This window comes from Brienomyrus brachyistius, chromosome 8 (genome assembly GCF_023856365.1).
Source record: "Brienomyrus brachyistius isolate T26 chromosome 8, BBRACH_0.4, whole genome shotgun sequence".
NCBI classification, from domain to species: Eukaryota; Metazoa; Chordata; class Actinopteri; order Osteoglossiformes; family Mormyridae; genus Brienomyrus; species Brienomyrus brachyistius.
Window position 1 is genome coordinate 27,203,402 of NC_064540.1, and position 26,963 is coordinate 27,230,364.

Below are 26,963 nucleotides of genomic sequence, written 5' to 3' on the forward strand. Positions count from 1 at the left end.
CTTGAAAGTGAAACAGACGCTTCATTTTTCAACCTCAATCAAATCACTCAACTAGTAAACGTCTACATAGCCAGAGCATCAGAGACTGATGTGGCCATTTGTCCCCCATCCATAAAGGACCCCTCCCTAATCCTTTTGGGCTTAAAATTTAATTCAATATAGCCGCAAATTCGAGGACAGGCAGAAAGACAAAAGCTAGTCCTTTGAAGTCATACTGGAAACAAACAAGCATGACCGACCATAAGAAGCATTACTACAGGCACAAAGAAACATTAAATAATGGAATGAAAAAATTGTCAAATTGCCAGTTGCCATGGTGGCAGGCAAGCTGGATTCATAGGGCTGTGCCTCAGGGGGGTGGGAGGGAGGGAGGGGCCAATAGTATATAGGGGCATGTGTGTGTGGGGTGGAGGGGGCAGCTATGCTCTGGAGCTGGTCCACTATCCCGCCCCCCCCCAACACACACACACACATGTCCTGTAAAGAGTGATTGAACAGATGCAAAATTTCAAACTTCTTGAGGTCCCCTCAGTTTTATAAAAAAAAAAATCTGTGAATGCAATCGAAAAACTAAAAATGCAAAAATAATGTTATTGGCAGAGGTGGCAATATCAGGTCCAGACAGTACAAGTCCAGACTAAGATTTCGTTTCAACCAGTTGAGCATAAAGAGTCACAGTCACAGAGTACTCAACTGGTTGGTTGTAGCAAAATCTTGGTCTGGATTTGTGCTCTCTGCACCTCAAATCTCCACCTCTGCTTATTGGAGAGGGAGGCACTATGTTGAAGGTAGCTCCCTTATTTCAAAGCATAACACTGCCTCCCTATGGCCATATGTGGTACTTCCATGTGTTGAGCCTATTTAATCATTCAAAAGCAGCCACCTACACTGTAATTGATGTAAGGACCAAATGTCCTCCGCAATGTAAAAAAACTGTTATTTTTATGTTTTGGGGAACATTTTTCAGGTCCCCACAAAGATCTGTGAATGCAATCAAAAAGCTAAAAATGGTCTGGGTAAGGGTCATGTTTGGAGTAGAGTTTTCCCCATAGAAATGAATGGAGAGTCCCCACGAAAGGGTGTGTGTGGTGGAGTGTGTGTGAGTAGCGGGGTGGTATAGTGGTGCAGTAATTGGCATTATTGCCTCACACCTCTGGGTACTCCAGTCCCCCCCCCCCCCCCCCACAGTTCAAAAAACAGGCTGAGGCTAATTAGAGTTACCAAGTTGCCGGTAGGTGCCCCCCCCCCGTGACCCTGAATAGGACAAGTGGTTTCAGAAAATGGATGGATGGATGGATGGATGGATGGATGGATGGATATATTCTGAGGTGTGAAGAACCTGTAGTTATACACATTTTTACCATCAGTACTTTACAGCTGTTGGACAAAATTAGTTAACTGTGTCAGAGGCAGCCTAGAGATTTGGTTTTGGAGGTTCCCACTTCAGTGAATTATATTTCAATTTTGACCATAAATCTTGTTGGGGGGGGGGGGAGACATAGGCCACGTCACTGAATATGGTATATAGATGATGCACAACCCCCTTGACATGAATTCACAAAAACTATTTGCGCTAGGATGGTGCAATGATCTCTCCTTTTATTACGGTTCTGTACTTTTTATAAGGTTACAATATTAGTTGTAGCTAATCCTTTTTAGGTTACAGCAGATAGTATCAGAGCATATTGTTATTGTTCATAATGTAATCAGCTGGGGACGCCCCTTTAGAGAACCAGATGCACATATGTGAATTATTAACACACGATGATGTTATGTTTGTGTGACTGAGTCATTGAGTTATATGGGGAGTTTTAATGTCAGGATCGTTCAAAATCATTTCTTTCTAAAATTCCTGTTTATGTCGATGTGAGGGCTTTCAGTTACACCCCCACTCCTTCAATTTCCATGCAGCAGGTAGCACCAACATGCTGTCTTCATCATCAAAATACTTTGAGGGGAATCCTACCACTGAGCTTGAGGGACGTATTTGTGTAAATCATCCCTAAGTAAATAGCATGTAAAACTGTTCACTGGGCAAGTTGGCTTTGATAATATGAATTAAGCATTATGCAGCCATTAATTCTCTATACACACTTGTCCTATTCAAGGTCACAAGGGTCCAGAGCCTATCCTAGAAGCCATTGGCACAAAGCAGGGAATAATCCAAGATGGGGCGCCAATGGATTGCAGGATGCACACATGGGAAATTCAGCAATTACAATTAACCTACCATGTCTTTTGCGCTTCGGGGGGAAACCAGAGAAGCCGGAGGAAATCCCATGAAGATACAGGAAGGGCATGCAAACTCCACGTAGGTAGAGCTGGGGTGGAGGCACAAACCCCTGTCCCAGGGCTGTGAGGCAACAGGATTAAGAACTACTTAATAAAATGGTTTCTGCACATGGGTAAAGCGCCATTTTAACCGACAGAGCAAAGCATTATGTCTGTCTTGAATGACTACAGAGTATCTCAAACAGCAACAGTGCATCACCTGACACACTCTGATTACAGGTTTGTCACCCTTCGCACCATGGGAATTTGACAGCCCAATTCCCCACTGAGAATTCGAGCTAGAAAGGATAAAATGACTAAAAGGGTCCAGAATTATACAACAACCATTAGACATCTATAAAAATCATAGCATTTCTAAGTTTGTTGACGAACCCTAATTTAGGGAACTGGGGTTAAAGGGTCTCTTGTAAAGTTTGAAAAAGGCTATCAAACCCAGCTAAACTGTGGTTTCCCTAGATACGGGGGTGTTTTTACTCTCATAAAAACACCTTTGAGTGTTTGTTAAAGTCATAACCTTTCTGACTCTAACCCTAGCTAGCGATTGGTAAGGCTGGTCAATCAAAAAAAAAAAGTCAATTCCGAATCAAGGAGTTGGGGATTGATAGTCGATTCCAAAGACTTAAAAATATGAGCAAAAGGATCCCCATACTACCCACAGAGTAGTATGAATGACAATGGATTTTGATATTTTCGAATCTTGATTTTTTTTTTTTTTATGCAATCTTTTTTTGGTAAGTATATTTTGTAAAATTAGATACATAATGTCACGATCGGGTTCGAAAGGGCGGGCGATCGCGCTGGTATGCGTTCAGGCGAGCGAGCAAGAAGCAGGCAGGCAGGCAAAGCACGGGGTACACTGGGGATTTATTCAAGGACAGGAAACAGATACTGGGGAACATCTACTCACGCCAACGAACATCAATGACAGACAAGGGAAACAGGTAAGACCAGGACTTTAATTAGACAAGACCAATCAAAGTAAATGGACAAAGTTGGAGACGATCAGGGAAGCACACGTGGGTAATCAGGGGGCGTGGCACACACGAGGAGCGGACGAGCCGGGTCATGACACATAACAATATTCCTCATTATTTATGTCACGTGCACAGTTCGTACTAAAATGACATGGCGACGATTTCCTTAATAGGGTTTTTTTTCTCATTGATATATACACTTAATTGTTCTCTGTTCTATTACCCAACTCCCAGAAAACCCTACAATTTTTTAAAAACATAGTCGTCTACCAAAATGCAAATATTACTGATAAAATTCAGTGACATAACTAAATATAAGTCAAATAGGCACTCCCTCTCTCTCCTTGGGATGAGTGGTCTTCAAATGTTATATCAAAGAAAAAGTTTTATAAAAAACTTTATAATTTATATATTATAAATACTGCATTTCACTTTATTTTGTGCCGTGTATAAAGTAAAATTTCGCCAAACTATTGCGAATGTTGTGTTGATGGTGCAATTTCTAAATTAACTCACTTCTGACACCTCACTTCTAATCACATAATCACTTTTTCATTCATTTGTACTTTTGTCATAAATTGAGGTAAACAACGACTCTAATTGGATGCAAAAAATCTGACCCAGGGAGGGTGTCAACGTGACAATACCATAGCGATCAAACGAGGAGTTTGATCTGGAGTTGACTCTCGATTCCTAGCCCCAGCATTTGTTGTTAAAATAACACGGCGATTCTCACAGATGTGCTAGCAGAAATTAGCACATAGTAAACCATGATATACACCGTGTGAACAATAAATAAGCATCTCTTCGCTCTCCAAACCCAGCAACGCCTTTACTCAGCCAACCCTTCTTTAGTGGAAAACCAAAACGAGCTGGAACGTAACTAGTGTCTCTTCGCGGTACAGCTCGGGTACTGCGAGGTTATTGGTGGGAGGGAGGAGTGTCGTTAGGGTTACACAACACGCCCTTGGAAAAATTGAAAAATATTATCAGTCCCAGCTAAATTGTGGTTTCTCTGCTCATGTTCCCTGCTTTGTTTGAAAATTATGATAGAGTACCCTTTTGCACTCTATCATAATTTTGTACAGCTCAAAATATATTGTTCTACATGTACCTGTGCGGCATGGTGCCTCAGTGATTATTACTGTAGCCTCCCTTTTCCTCCTTTTCCTTCTGCACTCCAACAACATCAATTCTGTAGCCAGGACAATGATGGAAAATATCTAAGACTCTATCCAAATATGTAAATAGCGATATTGCAAACAAACATACAACACACAACTGCAGCAATAAAGAAGGCGGAAATATTTTTATTTCCTCAGACACTTCAGAGAGGTTCAGAAGGTGGCAGCAGTACTCACTTCTACAAATGCACAATGGTGTCCGTTGTGACTGGATGCATTAAATTGTGACATAATAGATATTCAACATGGGACAGCAGAGCACTGTAGAGGGAGGTGAAGACTGCTCAGGCCGTCATCAGGACACATCTGCCTTCATTTACACTGCACACTATCTCAGAAGAGCAGGCAACAGCACATACCCTCTGGCAGAATTCTGGCATACAATCAGCACAAAGAACACAAGGTTCAGAAACAATTTTTACAGTTTCGACAAAGAACGTATTACGCTAAAAGCTGAAACTTGATCCCCACAGACTTTAGTGACAAGTCTGTGTCCCTACCACCTTGTCAAGTACAGGTATTATATTCGATGCCATTGACGCGATTGTTCGTTATTATATAGCCGTCTATGGTACCGATGCCAGTTTGTTTATTTGTGTGTACCCTTGGAAACACATAAGATAGCATGAAATTCTAGCTGTTGTTATACACAAAAACAATTTTCCTATACTGTCAGCGATGCGCAGTACTAGGACATAGTCGTAAACATTAACAGGGTATAGATCAATTTTCTTATTAAATAAGTTACATTCAATTTAACAAAAGCAATCCGTGGCCAATAGAATCACCGAAAATTGCGAGTTTTGTATAATCTATTGCTGTCAACCAATAGGACGGCAGTGGGCGGGGCGAAGCCCTCGAGCCGGTAAAATGCTTTCCGTTTGCATGCACTTCACTTTCAGTTCAAGAATGGCGGCGCCTGCCGCTTGTGGTTCACGCAGTATGACAGGCAACAATACGGGAAAACCCAATAAAGAACGCATAAGAAAAAGTAAGGACTCGCGGCGGCGCCAGGCAGCCTTGCTGTTTCTTAAAAACATATCTTTAGATGGACGCCCCATTTACGGTTTGGGTAACGGGAACCCCAGTCAAAGTGAACCCGAGTTCCGAGCTCTGGACGCCCCGGCAATGGTGGCCGGTCTGCCGCGGTCTGCAACGAGTAGCTGTGCAGCCTTCAGCGACCTGTCACCCTCCGTGAGCGGGGGAGTCGCCACTCCCGGGACGAGGATCGTGGTCGTCAACCAGGCGCCTAGTTATGTTCCCTCTGCCGTGGCAGGCTTCAGTACTGCGTGCAGCAGCGAGGCGCTCTTGGAAGGGGGAAGACTCGCTCCGGGCTCCTCACAAGGGACGGTCCTTTCACTGTCTGGGATACAATCGAATCCCCATCTAACAACCAATAAGTTGCCGGCGGCGCCGACGGCTCAAAGTGACACTATCGCGTCGCTGGATGCGCGGCAAAAGTAAGTCAAATGCTGTGTTTGCGAATAATAACGCAGTGTTAATCCTCCAGTCGACTTCACGACTACAAGCGCAGAAAAAGATCCCGTTCGCGATTCGCTCCACCTGTCAAAGTGTTTACATTGGGCAGCTAGTGTAAACCACGGTGTCTTCCACAGTGATCGACCTGGATGGTACGACCGATACTGTTGTGATTTTTAGAAAACAAGGTTATTAAGCTCTATTTTATTTTGATCGCCAAACAGAACAACGATCTGCTTTGTTTAACAAAGCAGGCATGTCACTGGCTACAGCCGGAGCTAAGGCGTTGCTTGAGTATTTTGAGTGAACACCTTGGCAACGTTTTAACCTGGAGTGGTGTGTTTACCTCTTCCGATGCCAAGATAGTATGATTATTTAATGATAGGCACCGCAGAGCAGTGAAGTCTTTTTCTAAAATTAAGCAGACGCACCTTCCGCTTGCTAATTCCGGGTTAGACTGGAAAGCGATATAGCCTCGGCGAGATGCACAGATCTGCGTGCCTTTTCGGGCAGCAGCCGGGAAACGCGAGCCCATCGGACCGGCCCTTCTGCTTGTCATTGGGTTCGCTTTATTCTAGGCATAATTACTGGAGCGACCCATACTACATTCACACTTAAGCCAGTACGTTGCCAGTCAACCTTAACCTGCAATATCCGCTTGGCTCTCTGCGCCTCTCTTTAAGTCGCATTTTTCTACCTTGTTACAAATGCCAGTGTTGAACCTGTTGAAAAGTCCCTCTGCAAGCGCCAAGTCTCCGTAATTCACTGTGACGAGTTAGATGACAGATTTATTTACTGTATTTCCCCCTTCAGAGTATCTCACACTTTTACATTCCTTTTAAATATGTGGATGACCAATGATTTTTAGTTTAAGGAATGATGCTTAATTTTTACTTGTGGGACATTAAGGTATCGTTGGATAAAAGAGTAATCTAATCAATTGAGTACTGTAATACAGTGCGGGAATTGTCCCCTTTTGTGCAGTTCAGAAAGGGACACATTTGTGTATTTATATCATGAATGGTTTTATCGAAGTTAACTTAAGGTTTTTTATATATATAATTTTTATTATGCTGCTCTAACCCTCCCAAGGAAACCAACAAAAGTTACTGAGGTTTGGCTACTTGAACTGGAAGCCATCGTGTACAAAATGACTTGTATTCAGACATTGCTGAAAGCCAAGGAAAGTGTTTGTGTTGAGGTTTGTGGGCAAGAGGAATACGCTGAGATCCTGCTCTGCAGCTGTTCTTCACTTCATTAATCAACAAGAGTAGAGTGTGTGTTTAAACCTTCCTCGAATGGTTACTTCGACTTGTATGTGTTTCATAGTCATGGGGAATAATATTTATCCATGAAAAGTCAATGAAGATCACAAGTATGTTAGCTGCATTGTAGGTTTATTTATTAATGGACAATAAGACTACAGACCAGCAAAGTCATCAAAGGGTGGATTACAGATCAGCAATATTTGTGGGTGTAGTGGCTTTTCAGCCATCTTTGTGGGTGTGGCTTTTCAGCCATCTTTGTGGGTGTGGCTTTTCAGCCATCTTTGTGGGTGTGGCTTTTCAGTCCACCCTGGTCTAACTCCTCTAACTCCTAACACCCTCCTCTGAACATCAGGGGCTGCATGATGCTGTCCTTCTTTTTTTGTATCCTGAGTCACTCAGACCTGATGTACAAATAACGTAATATGAGGAATAGCCTTAAAAGAGAAACAAACATGTGACCATATAATCCAAGAAAGGAATAATAGTGATTCCACTATTGTAACCTTTGAGCCGGCCAGGAACTGCAGCAGCTTATTGCAGGCTGTCAGAATCAGTTTCTGGATGCAAATCAGTGCATAGGCTTCTGCTACAACAGGTTGTAATTAAGCTTTCTCAGTGAGGCTTCGTAATATTTCATTTCCAAATGGTAAATTACATCTAATGGTAAATTACATCTTCTTTTCCTACCTTGTATGTAAAGTTGTATCATACTGGATGTTACTGCAGTATTTTAGGGGAAATGCGTAGGTATAAATTTAGAACTGATGATTAGCTGCCAGCTGGGCCCATTAAATGCAATAAAACCCAGCATGCATTGTACCCTGAAACACTCTGGTGTTGTAGTAATGTTTCACATTTCATCGTACTGAAGGAAGGACATGGTAGCTTGCATAGATCCCCTTAGTCACCTATATGCAGTTTACAGCCCCCTTTTGTAAAACATCTATATATTATGTATAATATATGGCTCTTGAGGTTTGCATTTGACTGTCTTTGCTCATTGGTCGATCACTTTCCCCGACACAGGCTCCGTAATCCATCTGGCTCCCCAGGACCAAGGCCAGTGAATAAGATCCACTTCATCAAGAGCATGCGGCAGTATGACATTGGAGGCAGCAGGTGAGGGGTGGCCAATAAAATCCCACCACAAAAAAGTGACAGATCTTCCCTAAGATTACTACACAAATCACAATGCTTTTGTTTCCATTAACGTTCTGGAAGCTAGAGTTACGTCCCCCCCCCCCCCCCCCCCCCATTGTCCTTTTGCCCATTCACCCATTTCCGTTGTTGCTTATTTTAAACAAGCAGTTCAGTTTCATGTATTTATGGTTCCCTTTCCTTGACCCTTATTCCTTTATTTATCCATCCACTGGGCTGTTTTCCTCCCGCGGTAGTTATATAGCTGTCAGGGATCCAGGCCATCCATTCGCCCAGCTGTTAAAAGCTTCACTCTGAAGCACAAGTGCAGGAACTGTCGTGTTGTCGTCTGGCGGAGTGATTCCACCTCCATAGGAAAACCAGAAATAGAATTTCCCCGCTATCCCTGTCCCCCCACTCCCTACCACCAATGTTCCATGGCAGGTGATGGATACGTCCATGTGGAAATAGAGTAGATTTTTGTCCTGAAAAAAGCACCAGGAATTCAACTTAGCAGTGGTGAGCTCTGGCGAGGGTACTTTTGTCTTAAAGCCTGTAGACCACACGGTCCACAGTTTTCTTTTACAGAAAGTGTCTGATCAGAGTACGTGAGCAGGTAAGCGTGGGATCAGTGAGCTGTGTTCATGTGTGGGTAATGAAAATAATGTAGTGAATGTAAATTGACATGCAGAGAATGATCTTTGCTCACTACCCATGAGGCGCGCGTGTGATTATACCTGTATGAAGCGCTTGCCGTGGCGTCTGTGTGCACCTTTTCCCTACATGTGGCTCCTGAGTCTCTGTATATTTGTATGTGTGCATGTCTCTTGCTTTTGTGTGTCCTGCTTGCACTTGTGTCTCTCAGCTAGATGAACACAACGTCCAACCGACATCTTCGCAGTTCGTGGCTAATCTTGCGCATAATTGCATCTATAGGAGTCAAATATGTCTGTGTGTCACAGGGTTGTGCTGATCTGCGCCAAGCGCTCCCTGTGTGCTGCCCTCTCTGTCGTCCCATACGGGCAAAGCCCCCATCTCAGGTACGGCAACCCTCGCATCTAGAACTTAACATTTACTTGTCACTCATGCTTTCGGTGGCGGATCATTATTTAAGTGGCAGAGCATTTTGCTCTTTTGTTTTCTGGTATATGGGTATAAAGATAATGCTTCTCTTTGCATTTTCCCATCGTCTGAGCTGCCATCTGCCTGGCATATATCATGGCACCAAGGCTTCATGAGAAACGGTGAAGTTTAGGAGGCAGAGAGATGTTGGTGAGAGCTAATCGCTAATGTGACTGCGTAGGAATCTTTCAAATTCCATAGCTGGGAAAGCAAGATAAAATTTTCAAAAATGTTTTCTGGTGATCACATGGGTTTACATTTTGATGAAAAATGTTATGTCTAATACTATTTTCCCTAGATAAAGAGTGAATAAAATGGACATATTGTGTGTGTGTATGTTATTAGAAAGCTTGACATCACGAGAGGTTAGGATACTGTTTTCAAGGAAGTGCTCTGACTCCAGAGGTTGTTGGTTGACATCCCAGGAGACTCTATGCTCTAGCAACCTTGAGAATGGTACTTAACCTAAATAGCTCCAGTTAATCTCAACCCATTTATACTAAAGTGTCTTGGGAAAATGGCATCAGCTAAATATATAGTGCGTCATCTGGCTTGCTGGAAATGTGTGGGGAAAGTAATCTCAAGGGTGTCTGTCTGGAATGACGACATACTACACCTTGCATCCTCTCCAAACCTGTCCTGTGATGCTCCAGAGCAGGGATATCAAACTCCAGTCCTGGGGGGCCGGAGCCCTGTGTAGCTTAGTTCTTTCCCTGTTCCCCCACAAATAATTCAGCTCACGAACTGTGTGGTTATTAGCACAAGGAGTTGAATCAGGTGTGTTAAATGAGGGGAAACCCAAAAATGTGCAGGGCTCCGGCCCCCCAGGACTGGAGTTTGAGACCCCTGCTCCAGAGGTTCGTGTTTATGTTTCTCCCCTAAAATCAGGGGATACTATGACCTTACTAGTTCCAGCCCGGTACTGAGTGTGCAGTTTTTTTTTTTTGCCGGTAAAATCTGGAACTGGAACCTGCATTGTAAATATTCAATATTCCGATACACCTCATTGATTCTGGAACAGAATAACGACATTGTTTATGCTAGCATACTGCTCAATTGGTTCTGAACGATTTTCAGATTTCGTGTTTGATCATTTTGAGACACGGATGTTTCCTAAATCCATATAGAACTGTGAGGGCCAGGCAGCCCTGACTTTCTCTGTGTCTTTCCGCATTTCTGCCTACGGTGTACTTTGTTTTGTCACATTCGCTGGCGCGTGTTTTATTTCATTTTTAATTTTTTTGGCCAAAAGACAAGCATAGCTAAAGTAGGATTTTATAAACAATGGAGTAATGTATACCTTAAGGGTGACTGCAGTGCTGGGCAGTGATTCCAGAAGATTCTGGAATCCATCCCGCATTCCAACCTACGGAGCATGTTTTTGCGACATGCTGAAACTTGACGGCAGAGAAGTTTTGTAAATGGTGGCAAGACGCCAAATCGGCAATAAAACAATGGGTGGGTTACATTTGTTGCATTACTCTGTTTACTCATTATCCATTTAAAAACCGTCACATTACTCAGGGTGCATGACTCTGAGAGCTGTCATTGACTGTCAGTACTCATCGGTGATGACTGTGACCACGCCCGGCCTTCTCCCCGCTCAGCAATCTGAAACTGGAGGCAGACCGACAGCGCCACTCTTCAGGAGGGGCCACCGCAAGCCTGGATGTAGCACCCACGCTCGAGGGTGTAGAGCTGGGTGCCTATGGAAAGGTGGGTGGATGAGGGCGGGCAGGAGGTGCAGAAGAGGTGGGATTTTTTGGTGAGAGGAGAGAGATGTCTTGTTGGAGTGGTGTTGGAGACTGCTTGGTAGATGATCCAGCACTGGGTCGCACAGATGTCTGCCATCTGCTGATGACCTTGTATTTAGATAATCCCTGCCCATGCTTGCTGCTTATGATTCACCAAGGTCTAAAGCCGCAAGGTCCTTGAAGCTTTACAGTGGCTCGATAAAGGCTGTTAGCTCTCAGCATTTATGATTAAGTATTTCATGCTAATTTTGAAATTTGAGTGACTGGCTTCCTTTGCAAGATGCACCCCAGCATTGCACCCTTTGCTGCCTCAGGTAGGTTTCAAGATCCCTGCCAAACCTTATGATGGATGAAATGAAATGAAATGAAATGAAATGTGTGTCTGTCACGGATACACCTGCAGCTCCCCTAACATAAAGCTGTGTGATTGTGGTTAAAGGGGCTGTCTGACAGTTATCATGTGTTTGGGACATCTGTGTAACCTCCATCCTTCTCCTCATCACCTCAGACGGTGTCATACGCTCAGTTCCTTCTCCCCACCAATGCCCTGATGAGGTGCAAGAGCACCCCTGGGGAGACTGCCCGTATCCAGAGAAGCCATACCCCTGCCAGGTTCTCCTGCACCATGGGTCAGGATGTAGGTGGGTGGTACCTGGTTACCTTAGCGATGTCCGGGCCATTAGAAGCTAGGGTAATGCTCGACTTTGGAGTGGGTTAGAATACTTTATAGTTCACATATGTTACTGTGTCTGAACCTTTTTGCTAAGCAAACAGTTGTTTTTACAGCAACATGATCAGATAAACCATCATCCAACAGCTAAACACCAAGACTGCGCAAACTGTGAGGGTCTGAGAAGGATGTGCATAGAGCCAGCCGGCAACAGATGTTAACTTCCTGTTTGCAAGAATGGAGAGGTTCATAAGGATTGGTGTTTAGACTTTAGAGTGAGCTGATTGGATAAGTCAGGTAGTGGAAAAGGAAATTGGGCTTTTTCTGTAGATGACAGCTGATACCGAGAATATGAGCTAGCATGGCTGGTTTTGTTTGTGTGCGATCTTTATTATCCGTGTAAGATCTAAATTCCTGGGAGGGTCTGCCGCCACTAAATCAAATGTACTACGGGCCAGTGGCTGAGCAGACCGGTTCTTCCCTCTCCCTAGGCGCCGATGACTTGACAGAGTATGACCCCAACCTGCTGAGCGACCCTCGATGGCCCTGCGGGAAGCACAAGCGTGTGCTCATCTTTGCTTCCTATATGGTGAGGGCCCCAGGTTCTGGGCCTGGTCAAAGCCGCCCCACCAGGTCCTCAGATATCGCACTTTGACCAAAGGTCTAGAGCCCCCATCACGGCACACTTAAGAGAACCTTAAAGTCTTTTCTCAGAGAAAAGATGCTTGTTCGTTTTACGTATGGCTTGCGCATCAATCCCACTATCCTTGCCCAAATCCTTAAGTAAATCCTCTTTCCTTAATGTTCTATGGATTCCTCCTCCATAAGCATTTTTTAAATATATTTGAACTCCTGGAGTGCGTAATGAAAGAAGGAAACCTTATAAAGTGACAGTGTGGTTTTACTTTTTGTACCATATTCCTTAAGTTGGAAGCATCATTGCTTATCTTCACTGTGTTCTCTTCCCTTCCTCAGACCACAGTTATTGAGTATGTAAAACCATCAGACCTCAAGAAGGACATGAACGAGACTTTCAGGGAGAGATTCCCTCACATCAAGCTCACCCTCAGCAAGATAAGAAGGTAACATGGAATTCTTGTCCTGCAGGAGAGAGATTCCATAGTAGCTTACTTCTTTCCCTGTTCCCCCACAATTGATTCAGCTCAAGAGCTGTCTGGTAATTAGCACAAGGAGTTGAATCAGGTGTGTTAAATGAGGGGAAACCCAAAAATGTGCAGGGCTCCGGCCCCCCAGGACTGGAGTTTGACACCCCTGCTCCAGAAGTTTATGTTTATGTTTCTTCCCTAAAATCAGGGGTTACTATGACCTTACTAGTTCCAGCCCAGTACTAAGTGTGCAGTTTGCTCTGTTTTTTTGCCGGTAAAATCTGGAACTGGAACTTGTGTATGGGAGGTGCATGATCCGCCAGTATTCAGCGCCCCTATACACCCCTGGAGCTGGGGGTTAAGGGCCATGCTTAGGGTATCAGTGGTATCAGTCTGCCAGCCTTGGGATTTGAACTGGCAACCATTCAATCTTCCCACTGAGCCGCACACCACCTCCCATAACCCTGAACCCTGTCTGCCCCCAGATACGCCACCTCCCATAACCCTGAACCCTGTCTGCCCCCAGACACGCCACCTCCCATAACCCTGAACCCTGTCTGCCCCCAGACACGCCACCTCCCATAACCCTGAACCCTGTCTGCCCCCAGACACGCCACCTCCCATAACCCTGAACCCTGTCTGCCCCCAGACACGCCACCTCCCATAACCCTGAACCCTGTCTGCCTCCAGACACGCCACCTCCCATCACCCTGAACCCTGTCTGCCCCCAGATACGCCACCTCCCATCACCTTGAACCCAGTCTGCCCCCAGACACGCCACCTCCCATAACCCTGAACCCTGTCTGCCCCCAGACACGCCACCTCCCATAACCCTGAACCCTGTCTGCCTCCAGACACGCCACCTCCCATAACCCTGAACCCTGTCTGCCCCCAGACACGCCACCTCCCATAACCCTGAACTATGTACACCTTCTGTCTTATTTAGGTTGCTGAACTTTACCCATCATAGCCTGTCGCTGCCATCCTGCTGGTGTTTGTGTGTTTATACTCTCCTTTCCCACGATGCAGTCTGAAGCGGGAGATGCGTACGGTGAGCGAGGAATGCGGCCTGCAGCCGGTCACCGTGGCGATGGCCTTTGTCTACTTTGAGAAGCTGGTGCTGCAAGGGCGCCTCAACAAGCAGAACCGCAAGCTGGTGGCGGCGGCCTGCGTGCTGCTGGCCGCCAAGATCAGCAGCGACCTCCGCAAGCCAGATGTGCGCCTGCTCATTGACGTAAGTGCGTCGCCGCGGTGGCCACATCAGGCTGCTCCGTTGCAGGTTTTTAGCACCTGGCTGCATTAGGCCAGAACGGTTACAGCAGAAAAAACTTCTTCAATTGTTTCAGGAGATGTTTCTTGCACCTGGCTCCAATTCCCTGATTATTGTCCTACTTGCTTTTGTTTGTTGTCGGTTTATTTTCTTCTCTGAGCAGAAGTTGGAGGAGCGTTTCCGCATTAACCGGCGCGAGCTCATTGCGCTGGAATTCACCGTGCTGGTGGCCCTGGAGATGGCGCTCTACCTGCCGGACAGCAAGGTCATGCCTCACTACCGCCGGCTGGCACAGCAGCCCTGAAACGTGGCCGGACACCTGCTCAGCAGACATGCTGACTGCTCCTTCGGTTTGTGGCTCAAACAACCATTTCTTTGATCTCCCTTGACTCATGGCCTTTTCTGAAAGCAATAGACTAAAAGTGACAATGATGGGGACAGTGACAGCCACACGGACCCTGACTGAGCAGCGTCTGCTCTGACAGCTGTTCCCTCTTGTGCCAGTAGGTGCTGAAATAGGCTCCTCCTTTTCCCACACTGGTACCATGATCTTCTAGTGCCGTAGGAAGACACGTCTAGCTCAGACACATCTAGATAACCAGCTGGTTTGTCCTGCTCTTCCATATATATGCTTTCTTCGGAAGTGAAATTTTTGTCCTGTGTCATTCTCGGTGCACATGAACATAATTTTATTGAGACAGAAATGGTGGAAACCTGCACGTAAAAAATTTGACTTTTTTTTGCCCTTTCAACGTGAGTAGTCATTTTACTAAGATATAAATATGGTCTCTGCAGTCCTACTCATTTAGACTGCTTTGTGTGTTAACTGAAATCAGGATCGGCGTACTCTGGGGAATGATTTGCAGCCTCAGATGTGAAACACTTTTTAAAAGTATCTCCAGCCTTATTTTTTCGGACCTGACTCCAGGGTTGGCTTGGCATTACGTTGCTCTACATTAGAGAGAATGCCAACAGGCATATTTTTGGTGCTGCTGTCTAGGGTAGCTGAAGTCCTATGAACTGATGATGATGGTACGATCGCAGTTATTTGAAAATCTTTTGTAAAATTTCCATGTGTATTTTTTTAATGAGCAGAGTTTAAAAAAGTTATGATGTTTTTTCATCATGTGTGTTTTTTATATGTGACAGTGTTCTTGTTAAACTCTAATATGCTTTTTTGTTCTGCACAGTTTTAACCCACTCTGTGATTTTGTTGACATGTTACAGACGATTTAAAAATAATAATAATGATGAATAGTAATGTACTTTCTGAAAATAATGTGAATCCAATGTTTGTTCATGGTAACGTTTTTGGGAAGTATTTACCTGCAGAAAAAAAATTCTGTCTGAAGATTTTCTGTGACTATGTGGTACGATAGCATATGTGCTATTATTCTGAAATGACCTTGATTCATCTTCTTCCTTTTTTAACTGAAACATTACATTAAGTACAATTTACCAAGCATGATGCTACCCGTGAACCATGTTTTGATTTGGTCCTTGCTGATTTCTTATCAGTTAAGACTATTTTAATGTTCTTTGGGTGTGTGGGTGGGGGTGGGGGGGGGGGTCAAAACTGAATGTCTTGTGGCAGTCAGCACATTTCATTGGCTTTTATTTCAAAACCTTCAATAGCCCCCCCCCCAAAAAAAAAAAAAATAGGTTACAGACCTTGTTGGTTTAATTACGTTTAAATGCTATTTATTATTACCTGATATCAATTCCTGAAATACTGAAATAGTGGCTGATATCAGACTCTTGGAAACCCTTCTGTAGCACAGGTGAATTTTTAAGCATCAACACCAATCCTTACAGAAGCATTTTTTCTATATTGGAGCATTTTATAACATTGGGGTCACATACAGGTCGCCCTAGCTGGATGGCTCAGTTAAGTGTGTTTGGCGGCGGGGGAGGGGTGAACATAGGGAGTCACGAGAAAACAGTCACTGGCCCACACTGACTGCCTGACTTCTAATACCCCTTGAAATCTGATGTCATGTGATGTTACTGATTATTTACAACTGAAATGTTTACTGTAAATAGGGTAGCATCCTGCTGATGTCTGAATGCACACATTCAGTGGCCACTCTGTTATGTACACACAGCTAGTACTGGGTAGGACCTATTGTTCCCTGCAGAACCACGTTAAGGGTAATGCATTCACTCATGTTGTGCATTCATAGGAACCGTTCTGCACACCGTTCTTGTGCCGAGCTGTGATCAGTGCCTGTCAAAGGCCATCTGCAGCCCTAGGCAAGTTTTTATGTTATATTTGTACTTGTGGTCTTCCTGTCAGCTTTATAAGCTTGGCCGCTCTCCTCTGACCTCTCATTAACAAGGCATTGTGGCACCATAAATGCCATTAACTGGACGTTTTTTTGGTTGCCGTGCCTTTCTGTTTAACCGATGGACACTGCAGTATGTGAAAATCACAAGTGGCTGTTTTCTAGTTGCTGGAAATACCAGGTCTGACACCAACAATCATACCCTGTGCAGAGTTGCTCAGATCAGGTTCCAGTGCTGAGTCAAATGGTATGAGAACATCTTGTCCCTGTCTGTGTTCTGTCTCTTGACGGTTACTGCCACATGGTAACATGCAGGTATACCTGATAAACTGCCCCCTCAGCGTAAGTATCTTTGTGTTCCTTCTTCATTTTCCATTTCCAAATTTCCCTCTGAGGAACAGATTTATGTAAATGGATTCCTGTTAGGTTGTAACTCCTGTCCTATATACAGCCAAATGGAAGTCAACAAGGGCCTCCTTGCCTGAATTACTCCCCACCCTGCATACCTATCTGGAAGCAGGCATTCTGCTCTGATTTATAGTTGTGTGGGTCAATGGCCATTGCATTACTGTCCTTTATTCCCATTCCAAAGATGGATCAGTGCCTATAGACGTAACAATCAGTTGATGGCCCACCCATACTCTCAGCCTTAGTTGCTAACCCAACCAAGCAATAAATTTGCTAATGACACATCCCCAATGGCCGTGGGTTTTGAGACACTGTGATTTTTTTATATATTTGACCCTTTAATTGTGATGCTAATAAACCTGTAGGATTTTTCATGTATGGAATATCATGGATTTAAGGAAGACACGGAGATGCTGATGTAATGTTGAAGGATTTTTCAATAGCAGGATATTTCTGGGCTTGTGGATGAATTTGTGTGTGTGTGTGGTTTTGTGATGTATGTATTTCTGTGTAATGTCGGTTTAAAACACCAGCTCTTCACATCAACACAGGAGATAAAAGATGTAATCAGTAGAACTCCCCAGGCAAAAATGGAGTCATACTGTCTCAGTGGTCATTCCAAAGCACAAATCTTTGAGGGCAGATGGTAGTATGAATATTGTGAACCATGATACTGTCATGTTTGTAAAACAAATGGACAAACAAAATAAAAGGGACTTACAGATTAAATAAAAATAAGTATGTGTTTTTTTTTCTTTTACTTGTGTTTGACGTATTTCTTTAGTTCATAAGCTGTTAGTGTCCAAAGCCATTTTTGCAAATCTGACATTAATGTACAATTGACTGAAATGTTTTTCTTTGAGAATAGTAATTTTCCAAATACATTTTCTGACAATTGATTACTTGACTTACTGTTTTATTTCAAATCACTGGAACTCATTTACACTTTAAAACAGTATGTGTCCGTGAAGTTGTTTTTCTATAAGTTTTTATTTGTATGAAATGTAATAATTGGATAAAGGAAATGAATTCCAAAAATGATGTTAGTTTTGTTTACTATTGTATATCAGTGGATGTGTTTGCAAGTACATTAGTATAATCTGTAACCTGAATGGAGAAATTGCACTTTATTTTCCAAAAACTTTGTTCTCTCAGCACGAAGACATTTCTGTTACTTTTATATTCTTCAATAAAAGACAACGAAATTGTGCTAATTGTGGCAACTGTTGATGGGTAACATATGTTTGTTTTGTATTTAGGCCTAATTCTTCTTTAATATTTTTATATCTCAATGTCCCATATTGTACTGTGTGACTTTCATACTGTACATGAAGACTGTACAGGTACAAAGCCGTATGTAAAGATAAAATATCTTTTACAAAAACTGAATAAACATTGTAGGTTACCATCATTTTAACTCAGTAAATTATAACATCTTTTTTTCTATAACAGCAGGGAAAATAGGACTAAACAGGGACGAAACTTCTTTATTGCTTCTTTATGGCTGCAAAAAAACTTACATTTATGCACTGCCAGGCCAAAAAAAACAAAATATGTCAAACCACTCCGAAGTGTCTTCTACAGGATATCACAAAAGACTTTCAATGGGGTTAAGGTTGGGACCCTGCTGTGGCCAATTAATGTGTGAAAATGATTCCTCGTGCTCCCTGAACCAATCTTTCACAATTTGAGCCCAATGACTTCTGGTGTTGCCATCCTGGAGTATGCCTGTGCCATTCAGGAATAAAAAAATCTGCTGATAGGATAACCTGCTTATTCAGGAGATTTAGGTACTCGCCTTACCTCATTTTATTGCTGCATAATGTTGCTGAGCCTAGGCCAGGGGGGTGTTCCAGGATTTCTCAGTCAGCTAGGTTAACTTAAACTAGAATTCTTGATCTACCAATAAGAGTTTAGGTAAGAAGAATTCCTGCTGGACAATTATGATCTCTAACTTAACACAGCTAACTCAGAAATCCTGCTTCGTGGAACACCGCCACAAGAATATTCTTCATACTTGATTAACACGTTATACAGATTTGTTTACGATTTGACAAAATCCTGAATTTCTCTGTTCATTGAACCTCTTGTTGGTCCATAACCTCAAACATGCTAGGAGCAGATTTATCCAATGTAAATAAGGTTAGATCACAGACTTAAAAAGAGATGTCTGCTCAGGAAACCTGCCAAACCAGAGCTTTGATGTATAATACAATACAAATACAAATAATGTAATATCAGGGGCACATAAAAAATACAGTTTAAGGCAAGCAGTAATGTCTATCAACAAAACCGTGGTTCTTGGATGAAATAAAACAGTTGTGCAAAAGGACAATTTTATTATTAGGTGAGTATGTACGTGTATCTTAATTCACAGTCAAATACAGAAAAAATGCTTTCACTCTAAGTGACATTTATTTATTCGGCAAATAAGACTAGCAATTCAAACTGACTGAATGTTCGTCAAGATCCTTTAGCATATCAGGACGAATTGCTTTTTGAGAGTGACTTCGGTCGAGAGGGAATAATATTCATCGGCAGCTCTGCATATTAGGAGTCAAACTAGCTGAAGTCGTCTTCTCCATAAGTGTAGCCAGCTACTGTGTCCTCACTTATTCAACATTATATATTAATATAGTGTATAATTATAATGAATATATAATACCACAAATTTCCAAGAGATCACAGATTTGCAAATAGCTCGTATAATTTAATCCAGTTTGGCTAATTCAATTCTCCAGGGGCTTTGAAGAACCAATACAGCCAGATAAATGTATCTACGATTAGACGATGCGAAACGAGTCCTTGTACGAGGAATACCATCTGACGTAATCCAGATTATAACACTGCCTCCAGTGGCATATAAATGGACACTACACATGATCGGTCCAGCGCTGTCTCAGCAAACCACATTAGCATTTTCTCCCACTGCAATCTTTATGCAAACTATATATATTTTTCGATTAGCTTCACTAACAAGTGTTTCGTGTGACCAGACATTTCGTCCCAGTCGTGCAAGTTTTCGTCGTAATGTGTGATTAGAAATGCTCTTACTTTCGTTACTAAATACTGCCCTGAGTTCTAATGTAGGGTTTCAACGATTTGACCTAACGCAGTGTTTTAGTTACCTCATGTCACTATCATTTAAGATATTTTTCAGACCATATTTCTAACGCGAAGTTGTCGGTTCACCACTATGCTTCCCCTGTGACGTAATTTCAACATGGCGACTTAGTCAACAGTAATTCTATTTTATAAATCTTTGAAATGTTTTTGTTAACTGTATTAAGCTATAAATGTAATTGCACGCGTTTGATTTAGACAATACCACATCATGACCATAAACAATATCCTAGCATGCAATATCAGATTTTTACAAGACTTGTTAGTGTGTTTTGTTTGTTTATAGTTTGTTTGCCTCTCGAAAACAGATTATCGCTATGAATGTACTAAAATATTTTTTAAAAGCTTTTAATGTAGTTTGACTAGTTCGTGTTACTTGTTTGTATGTCTCTCGGAAATCTCATTACAAATCTGCTAAGATATAAAGCAACAACACACAACAGCGTGTTCATGGAGGCAGCCATGTTTGTTCCGAGATGTGGCTCGAACGGAAGATTGTCGGACGTGCTGTCACTCACCTCGGAATTTCCGAGTTCCGAGAGAGCGAACGTCGCCTAGCAACGTCGTCGTGACAGCGGAAGTAGTTGTCGCGAGCGCCCACATACTTGCTAACAGTTTCCAGGTCCTTCTATCTTCCTTTTCTTGTCAGCCATTTCTGAAAGGAGGTGAGATGATGTCGTGTTCTGGAGTTTAAATCTAATTTATGTCATTCTCTTTCTGTCATGCCATACTCAAAGATGCTTGTTGTGTTCTTAAACAAACATCCTACACAGTCGAACTCATTGCTCAGTTCGTTCAGTGTATAAAATGAGGAATTGTATAACTACTTCGAATTGCCTATCCAGACCACATGTGCATGGCTCTCGGCATATCCCCGTGTACCGTCGTACGAGCTTCTTTATGTAACTCCATTGCTTGTTGACGCCGTGGAGTGTTTTTAGGGGATTCGAATTATGATAAGGGACTTCAATTGTAGGCCAATTACCTTTTAAGAATGATTTATAATGATAAATATACCGAAACATTTTCATCTGAACGCTACATCGTATTAAGCGCTTTTGTCAAAGATCGTGCATTCTGCTGCTAACAGCTACTTCTTGTTTTTAAGTCACTTGGTGGCAGTTACAGAAACGAAGTAGGATGCAGAACGACGCTGGTGAATTCGTGGACTTGTACGTCCCTCGCAAGTGGTAAGTTTGGTTCATGTGTTGTGGTGCTGCGATTCGACCAACGACACCCCATGTAGGGAATTTCGAGTTACTTTATATCTGCTGGATCTGTGATAATCATCGGGGAGACCGGTGTTTATTCAGGGTTTAGTCTCGATCGAGGTGGTGTTCATCTGTGCATTTTATTAGTCTCGTAATTCTAGAATTTGAAAAAGTTGAAAATGCATACATTTTCTTAAACCCTCTGAAATACGGGGTACTGTAACGAAGCAAGTAAAATTTACCTACTATTGACTATATTTTAACTAGTAAGTAAACAAACTTTTCAGTTAGCATTTAGCTTTTCAGTGGTTCTGCACTGTCCATGGACCATAGTGGTAATAAGTCTAAGATCCACTGCTTTGTAATAAAAAAAGAGAAATGAAATGTGCTGAAAGTTGGACTGAAATACATTGTCCTAAAATAATCCAGCCATTTAAGTGATACGTTATTTTTGAATCTCATTCTAATAGTAATACATCGCCGATTAGATTATGCAGCCTAGCGTCGTTCCATTTATTCTTCCTGTTGACTTATTGCCGACTGTCTGCCTTTCAGCTCCGCTAGCAACAGAATCATCGGCGCCAAAGACCATGCTTCTATTCAGATCAACATTGCCGATGTAAGCCTTAGTAGACATGTAGTGTCTAATATTTCTTCAATGCTCAGCATAAAAGCTATGGATGTATGGTGCAGTAGCCCTATTAATGTAGTGCTTTTAAGCACCAGCCTGTGCTTAGTTGATTATCAGTAGTTGAATTCATTCCCAATATGAGCACTGCTGTTGATGAAATAAGCAAAGGGGCCACTTTTGCCACTTTTACTGTGTTTAAGTGAATGCTGTATTATTTACTGGTATTTTTTAATCATTTGCCTTCTCTCCAACTCAGGTTGACAAGACAACGGGCAGATTCAATGGCCAGTTTAAAACCTACGCCATCTGTGGAGCCATCCGAAGAATGGTATGTTAGACTGTCTGTTCCTTCTGCATCTCATGAGATATGAACACCAGCTGTTCCGCATTCATAAATGCAATTCTTCTTTTATGCTGCTGTAAAAGGCCAATACACTGTGACCGAATATTTTATCAAATTCAGGGCTATTGGGCTCTTGGCGCGTGACAAAATATCGTAATTCAACTGCGCTTGGTTTTCAAGTGAACAGTATCATTTAGCTACATATTACATATACAGGTGGATAGTCTAACTTAAGGGCTTTTTCTCATTTTGTGTCGGCATAGTTACTGTGTTTTGAATTGGCAGCAAACTGTATGCAGCCCTGCTGGTTGCTTTTCCCCATCATCTACATTGATATCCTGTCAGACAAAACTTAGCTTTTGGCAGTTATAAACCACCATTTTTGTTAGTGTTGTTTCTGTGCTATTTTGTATTCTCCCTTAATGATTTTGGCATGTGTGCAAAGAGAATTATGTACATTTATTTGGTTTCTAAGTAAAAGGTTTTTTACCGACTTGTAATTTGGTATGTTTCAGAAAACTGTAAATTTTAGCGATGATCCTTAAACTTGCATTATTGTGGACTGGATTCTGAAGCTGTGTATTTATAATAAGGAAACAGCTTCAGTTATCAGAAACCCTAAGCCGGTGTCCCTTTTTGAACAGGGTGAGGCGGATGACTCCCTGCTGAGGCTGGCAAAGAATGATGCCATTGTGTCCAAGTAAGAACAGCAAACCTGGCATAATAGGTGGTGTTGGAGAGAGCTGTGTGGGTCAGATGGGGATATATTTTGTCAGTGTTTCCCAATCCAGTCCTCAGGGCGCACTGGACAGATCCATGTGTTTGTTTTATCCTGGTTTCCAGCACACTAATAAGGAATTAAGAGCTCTTGCTTGCTTGGGTCAGGAGTTCTGGGAACTTGGATAAAGCATAAATGTGGATCTATCCAGTGTGTCCTGAGGACTGGTTTGGAAAACTTTGTGGCCATATCAGTTTCCAGCCAAACTACCTTACTTCATAAGGATAGAACCTTCTCTATGTCAGTGCTGATTACAGTGGGGTGATAATGATATGAGTAATCAACAACAGACAAGTCAATCTAACAGTGACTGACAATTATCGTCTTTGTTGCTCAAGTAGGTTTAGGCTGCACACAAAGCAAGATGGCAAAGATTTATGATTTGGTTTACAGTTCGGCCATCTAGCCCACGTTACACAGATTTGAAAAAAAGGCACACTTTTTTGGTATATTTTACCTCTTCATGGTACACAATGGGGGGGGGCGGCATGGTGGTGTAGTGGTTAGCACTGTTGCCTCACACCTCTGGGACCTGGGTTCAAGTCTCCGCCTGGGTCACATGTGTGTGGAGTTTGCATGTTCTCCCCATGTCGTCGTGGGGTTTCCTCCGAGTACTCCGGTTTCCCCCCACAGTCCAAAAACATGCAGAGGCTAATTGGAGTTGCTAAATTGCCCGTAGGAGTGTGTGTGAGAGCGAATGGTGTGTGAGTGTGCCCTGCGATGGGTTGGCCCCCCATCCTGGGTTGTTCCCTGCCTCGTGGCAATTGCTTCCGGGATAGGCTCCGGACCCCCCGCAACCCAGTAGGATAAGCGGTTTGGATGGATACACGATGGTATCAGTGAATGCGAATGTCAGTTACAATCGCTGGTTCACGGCTTGGGCTTTCTGTTAGTTTGTGAACCACTGCAATAGGCGGTCCATGACATTTTTAAATCATAATGAAATCCGACCCACCAATGGATCGTTTTCCACAAAGACCACAAAATGATGATCAGCAGCCCCTCCTCGTGGACCATTTTTACTAACCGCCTGTTCAGCGGATTATGCGTATACCATTTTTTCCCCATACTTTCACATTTTGGCAAAAAAAATTGCAGGTACCAAGCTGGGTGCAGTGTTGCTTGCTTGTGTGGGGGTGCTGTCCTGATAATTTAAAAATATCACATTCATTTATGTGTTATCTAGCCCTGATGGAGTATTAACCAAGCCTTTCTCTTGCGTGTTTATGTTCTCGGCGTAAAATATAACCAAATGTCAAAACGTATCGTTTAAGAAGCAATTATTAGAGTAAATTGGCCTGTAACTTGTTACTCCACTTAATTTCACTTTTCTGACTTTTTTCTCAGGAACCTTTAAATGAAGATGCATTTTGCAGCCTGGATAAATAAAAAAGTTAAACTGTCGTTTGTTTTGGTGAATTACTGCTCTAACCAGAATCCTATCGGATGCTAAACACCATGTGAACACCTAACAACCAATTATTAGGCAGCCACCCCTGGCAGAATCAGTGCTGCTTGCTGGGAAGCTCAGCCATGGCTTGCGGTGATTCACCATGGATTTATGTCTGTCCCATAGCATACAGCCCATTTTGCATCCATGTTAATTCACACGCCAAAGTTTACAATCCATTCCCAGGGAATATTGTAAAAAAGTTACATTTGCATAAATGCAAGTCTGTTAGAAAGGGAAGAGTCTTTGATTTGTACGAAGGTGAGTCATGTGAGGAACATTAAGCACATTACAGTAAAAGTGTTTGGTCAACAGGGGAAGAAAAACCACATAGACCAGCGGGTGCCTCTCTGTAGATCCCCTGTATCATCCCACACCTGCTGTTCTTCACAGTAAATTATCCACAGCAGTGAAGGACCATGATGGCCAGCACTGCTCACTGAAACCCTGAGTCTCACCCCCCTGCCCCTCAGCTCCAAGGGTGGGTGCATTCATGGTGGCTAAGGTGCTCTGGATGACACTGGGCTGGGGGGAACCACTGACAAGGTGGGTATGGCATCAGTGGGTGGGACACAAACCCAGTAAAGAGGTCACTGATTGGATACTGGTTAGAGCCAGACATAGAAATCACACCTCATTTCAAGGCCAGACAAATGCTCTGACTCTAGCATGACGAAAGGTAATTTCCTGGAAGGTGTGCAGCTTGAAGGAGGGGCTCCACTCCCCAGCAGACTGGCCAATCCAAGGGCGGCCAGTGCTCTAAGAGCGCCTGTAGACCAAAATACACAGAGATCACATGATCTTCATCACATGACAGCAAGACGGGGCCTTTGCTTACGATGCCAATGGGTAAACCTAAAGAAATCAGAGACCCTGTATGCATACTGAAAACGTTCACAAATGTCTGGTCAAACTCTCTCACAACGTCTAACAACTAACAAAAACACCAACCTGATTTTAAAGCTCAGTATAAAACGGTGAATATAAAGAACATTCAATTACTAGGTTTGCTAAGAAGATCTAATGAGGCAGAATATTACTTACTGGACTCTAATAGAAAGAAATTGAGAACAGAATATTATATTAACCGTTTTGCACCATGGAAATTATGAGTTGCTAAGGACTGTCTGTAGGGAAAGACTTCAGGACTGTACCTCAGAGGAGGTAGGAGACCTCCTGGGGATTAGCCGTGTTCTGTATGAGCTTCAGTGGGGGACATTGAAAGAAATTACCAGAAGGAATAAGGAGCAGTATTTCAAAGGTTCTTAGTTTCATACTATGTAGGTAAATAGGTCTCTCACTTCTGCCTCACTGACCACCTACTGAAAGTCAAGTTTCCCAGCACTGCCTGTGCTCCACACCACAAAAATAAAATAAAAACAATAAAACATAAGCCTCTGCATTGTGCCCTCTAAAATAAACATTAACAGTGGCATGTAGCTCAATGCTAAAATAAATCAATTTACACTGGAAAAAAGACATTCCTTTTCCTTTAATTTAGCCAATACTGATTGCTGACTGAATCATCAAATACCATTTAAGCATAGCCTTACACCGTTTGCCTGAACAAAGCATTACGATATAGTGTCAATGTAATATTTACACTAACCAGTATCATGCAGCGCACCATCGTGTACATCTCCGCGTTTCACTTTATGGCATTTCCCACCCCCAAGCACTGACAGTTTGGGCTGGATCCTACACCTTTTAGCAAACAGCAAAAACCAATGAAGCTGAGGTGTGGGAGGCTCTTATATCCATTGCTGGTGACATATGCACCTCAAATTTGACCCTGTGATTTTTAGAAGGGAACCAGAAGATCACATTTATAAAGCGGTTTGATAGTATGGACAGGAACAAAAGGTGATACAAGTCACAGTTGTCACGGGACAGCAAAGGGCTGTAAGGCACTTATTTTAAACATGACACGTTTCTGAGAATGGTTTGATATTTTCACATCTTTCGAGAGAGATCAGCATATGTGCTGATTTATCCCACCTGCAATGTTTAAAAAGTCCTTTGAAATGCAAGAGTGACCACAACCCATAGAGTACAATCCTATGAACCAGTCCAGCAAAGTCTGTTCCTCCATTACTGATGCCAGCCCATCCATTTGGTTATGACTCCAGTGAGCATTGTCTGCTTTCCTTCACAGCAATACATATTGCTATTTTCCAAGAAATCCCTTCCCCTCCCCCGATTCTGTTCGCCAGACTGACTATTTTGCAGCGTGTAAATCGTAATTCTATTGCTATTAGGAATTAAACAAAGTAGTGCAGAATAAGAACATGCAAGCAATGAGTTTATTGTATATATAATCCCAAAGGCAATGGATTCTGCTATGGGAAAACAAGGGAAGATTTACAAAATAATTTCACGGTTGATAGACCCAAAGTATTGCAAGGACTTTGCGTCAGACAAAGACAACAGCAGCGCACAACACTTCCCCCACACCACCTTCACTCCCCGCATGGACCA

General features: G+C 42.8%; 2 protein-coding genes and 1 long non-coding RNA gene across 5 annotated transcripts; 2 read left to right on the forward strand and 1 right to left on the reverse strand.

The window, feature by feature from the left end:
* Window positions 1-5,327: 5,327 nt before the first annotated feature.
* LOC125747631 (CDK5 and ABL1 enzyme substrate 2-like) lies at window positions 5,328-18,163 on the forward strand. The gene is made up of 9 exons (XM_049023042.1): window positions 5,328-5,910; window positions 8,224-8,316; window positions 9,297-9,374; window positions 11,064-11,172; window positions 11,719-11,851; window positions 12,372-12,469; window positions 12,856-12,962; window positions 14,016-14,220; window positions 14,420-18,163. Exons 1-9 carry the CDS (start codon window positions 5,336-5,338, stop codon window positions 14,558-14,560), a joined length of 1,539 nt encoding a protein of 512 aa, XP_048878999.1. The 5' UTR covers window positions 5,328-5,335; the 3' UTR covers window positions 14,561-18,163.
* On the reverse strand, window positions 13,497-14,002 carry LOC125747632 (uncharacterized). Of its 3 annotated transcripts, none has more exons than XR_007399351.1 (3): window positions 13,850-14,002; window positions 13,727-13,808; window positions 13,497-13,562 (listed from the first exon to the last, which is right to left on the reverse strand). It is a non-coding gene; the product is annotated as an uncharacterized LOC125747632 (long non-coding RNA). The 3 variants fall into 3 exon arrangements; XR_007399350.1 differs by having other exon boundaries at window positions 13,506-13,603; XR_007399349.1 differs by having other exon boundaries at window positions 13,547-13,644.
* A 2,441-nt stretch (window positions 18,164-20,604) lies between the features above and the next one.
* rps21 (ribosomal protein S21) lies at window positions 20,605-24,439 on the forward strand. The gene is made up of 6 exons (XM_049023435.1): window positions 20,605-20,737; window positions 21,181-21,262; window positions 21,839-21,902; window positions 22,171-22,242; window positions 22,902-22,957; window positions 24,383-24,439. Exons 2-6 carry the CDS (start codon window positions 21,213-21,215, stop codon window positions 24,390-24,392), a joined length of 252 nt encoding a protein of 83 aa, XP_048879392.1. The 5' UTR covers window positions 20,605-20,737; window positions 21,181-21,212; the 3' UTR covers window positions 24,393-24,439.
* Window positions 24,440-26,963: the final 2,524 nt, after the last annotated feature.

Coding starts and splice junctions, on each gene's coding strand:
- LOC125747631 (XM_049023042.1), top strand. CDS start 5,336: ATGCACTTCACTTTCAGTTCAAGAATGGCGGCGCCTGCCGCTTGTGGT. Junction 12,470..12,855: donor TCATCTTTGCTTCCTATATG/GTGAGGGCCCCA, acceptor TCCCTTCCTCAG/ACCACAGTTATTGAGTATGT. Junction 12,963..14,015: donor ACCCTCAGCAAGATAAGAAG/GTAACATGGAAT, acceptor CCCACGATGCAG/TCTGAAGCGGGAGATGCGTA.
- rps21 (XM_049023435.1), top strand. CDS start 21,213: ATGCAGAACGACGCTGGTGAATTCGTGGACTTGTACGTCCCTCGCAAG. Junction 21,263..21,838: donor TTGTACGTCCCTCGCAAGTG/GTAAGTTTGGTT, acceptor TCTGCCTTTCAG/CTCCGCTAGCAACAGAATCA. Junction 21,903..22,170: donor TTCAGATCAACATTGCCGAT/GTAAGCCTTAGT, acceptor TCTCCAACTCAG/GTTGACAAGACAACGGGCAG.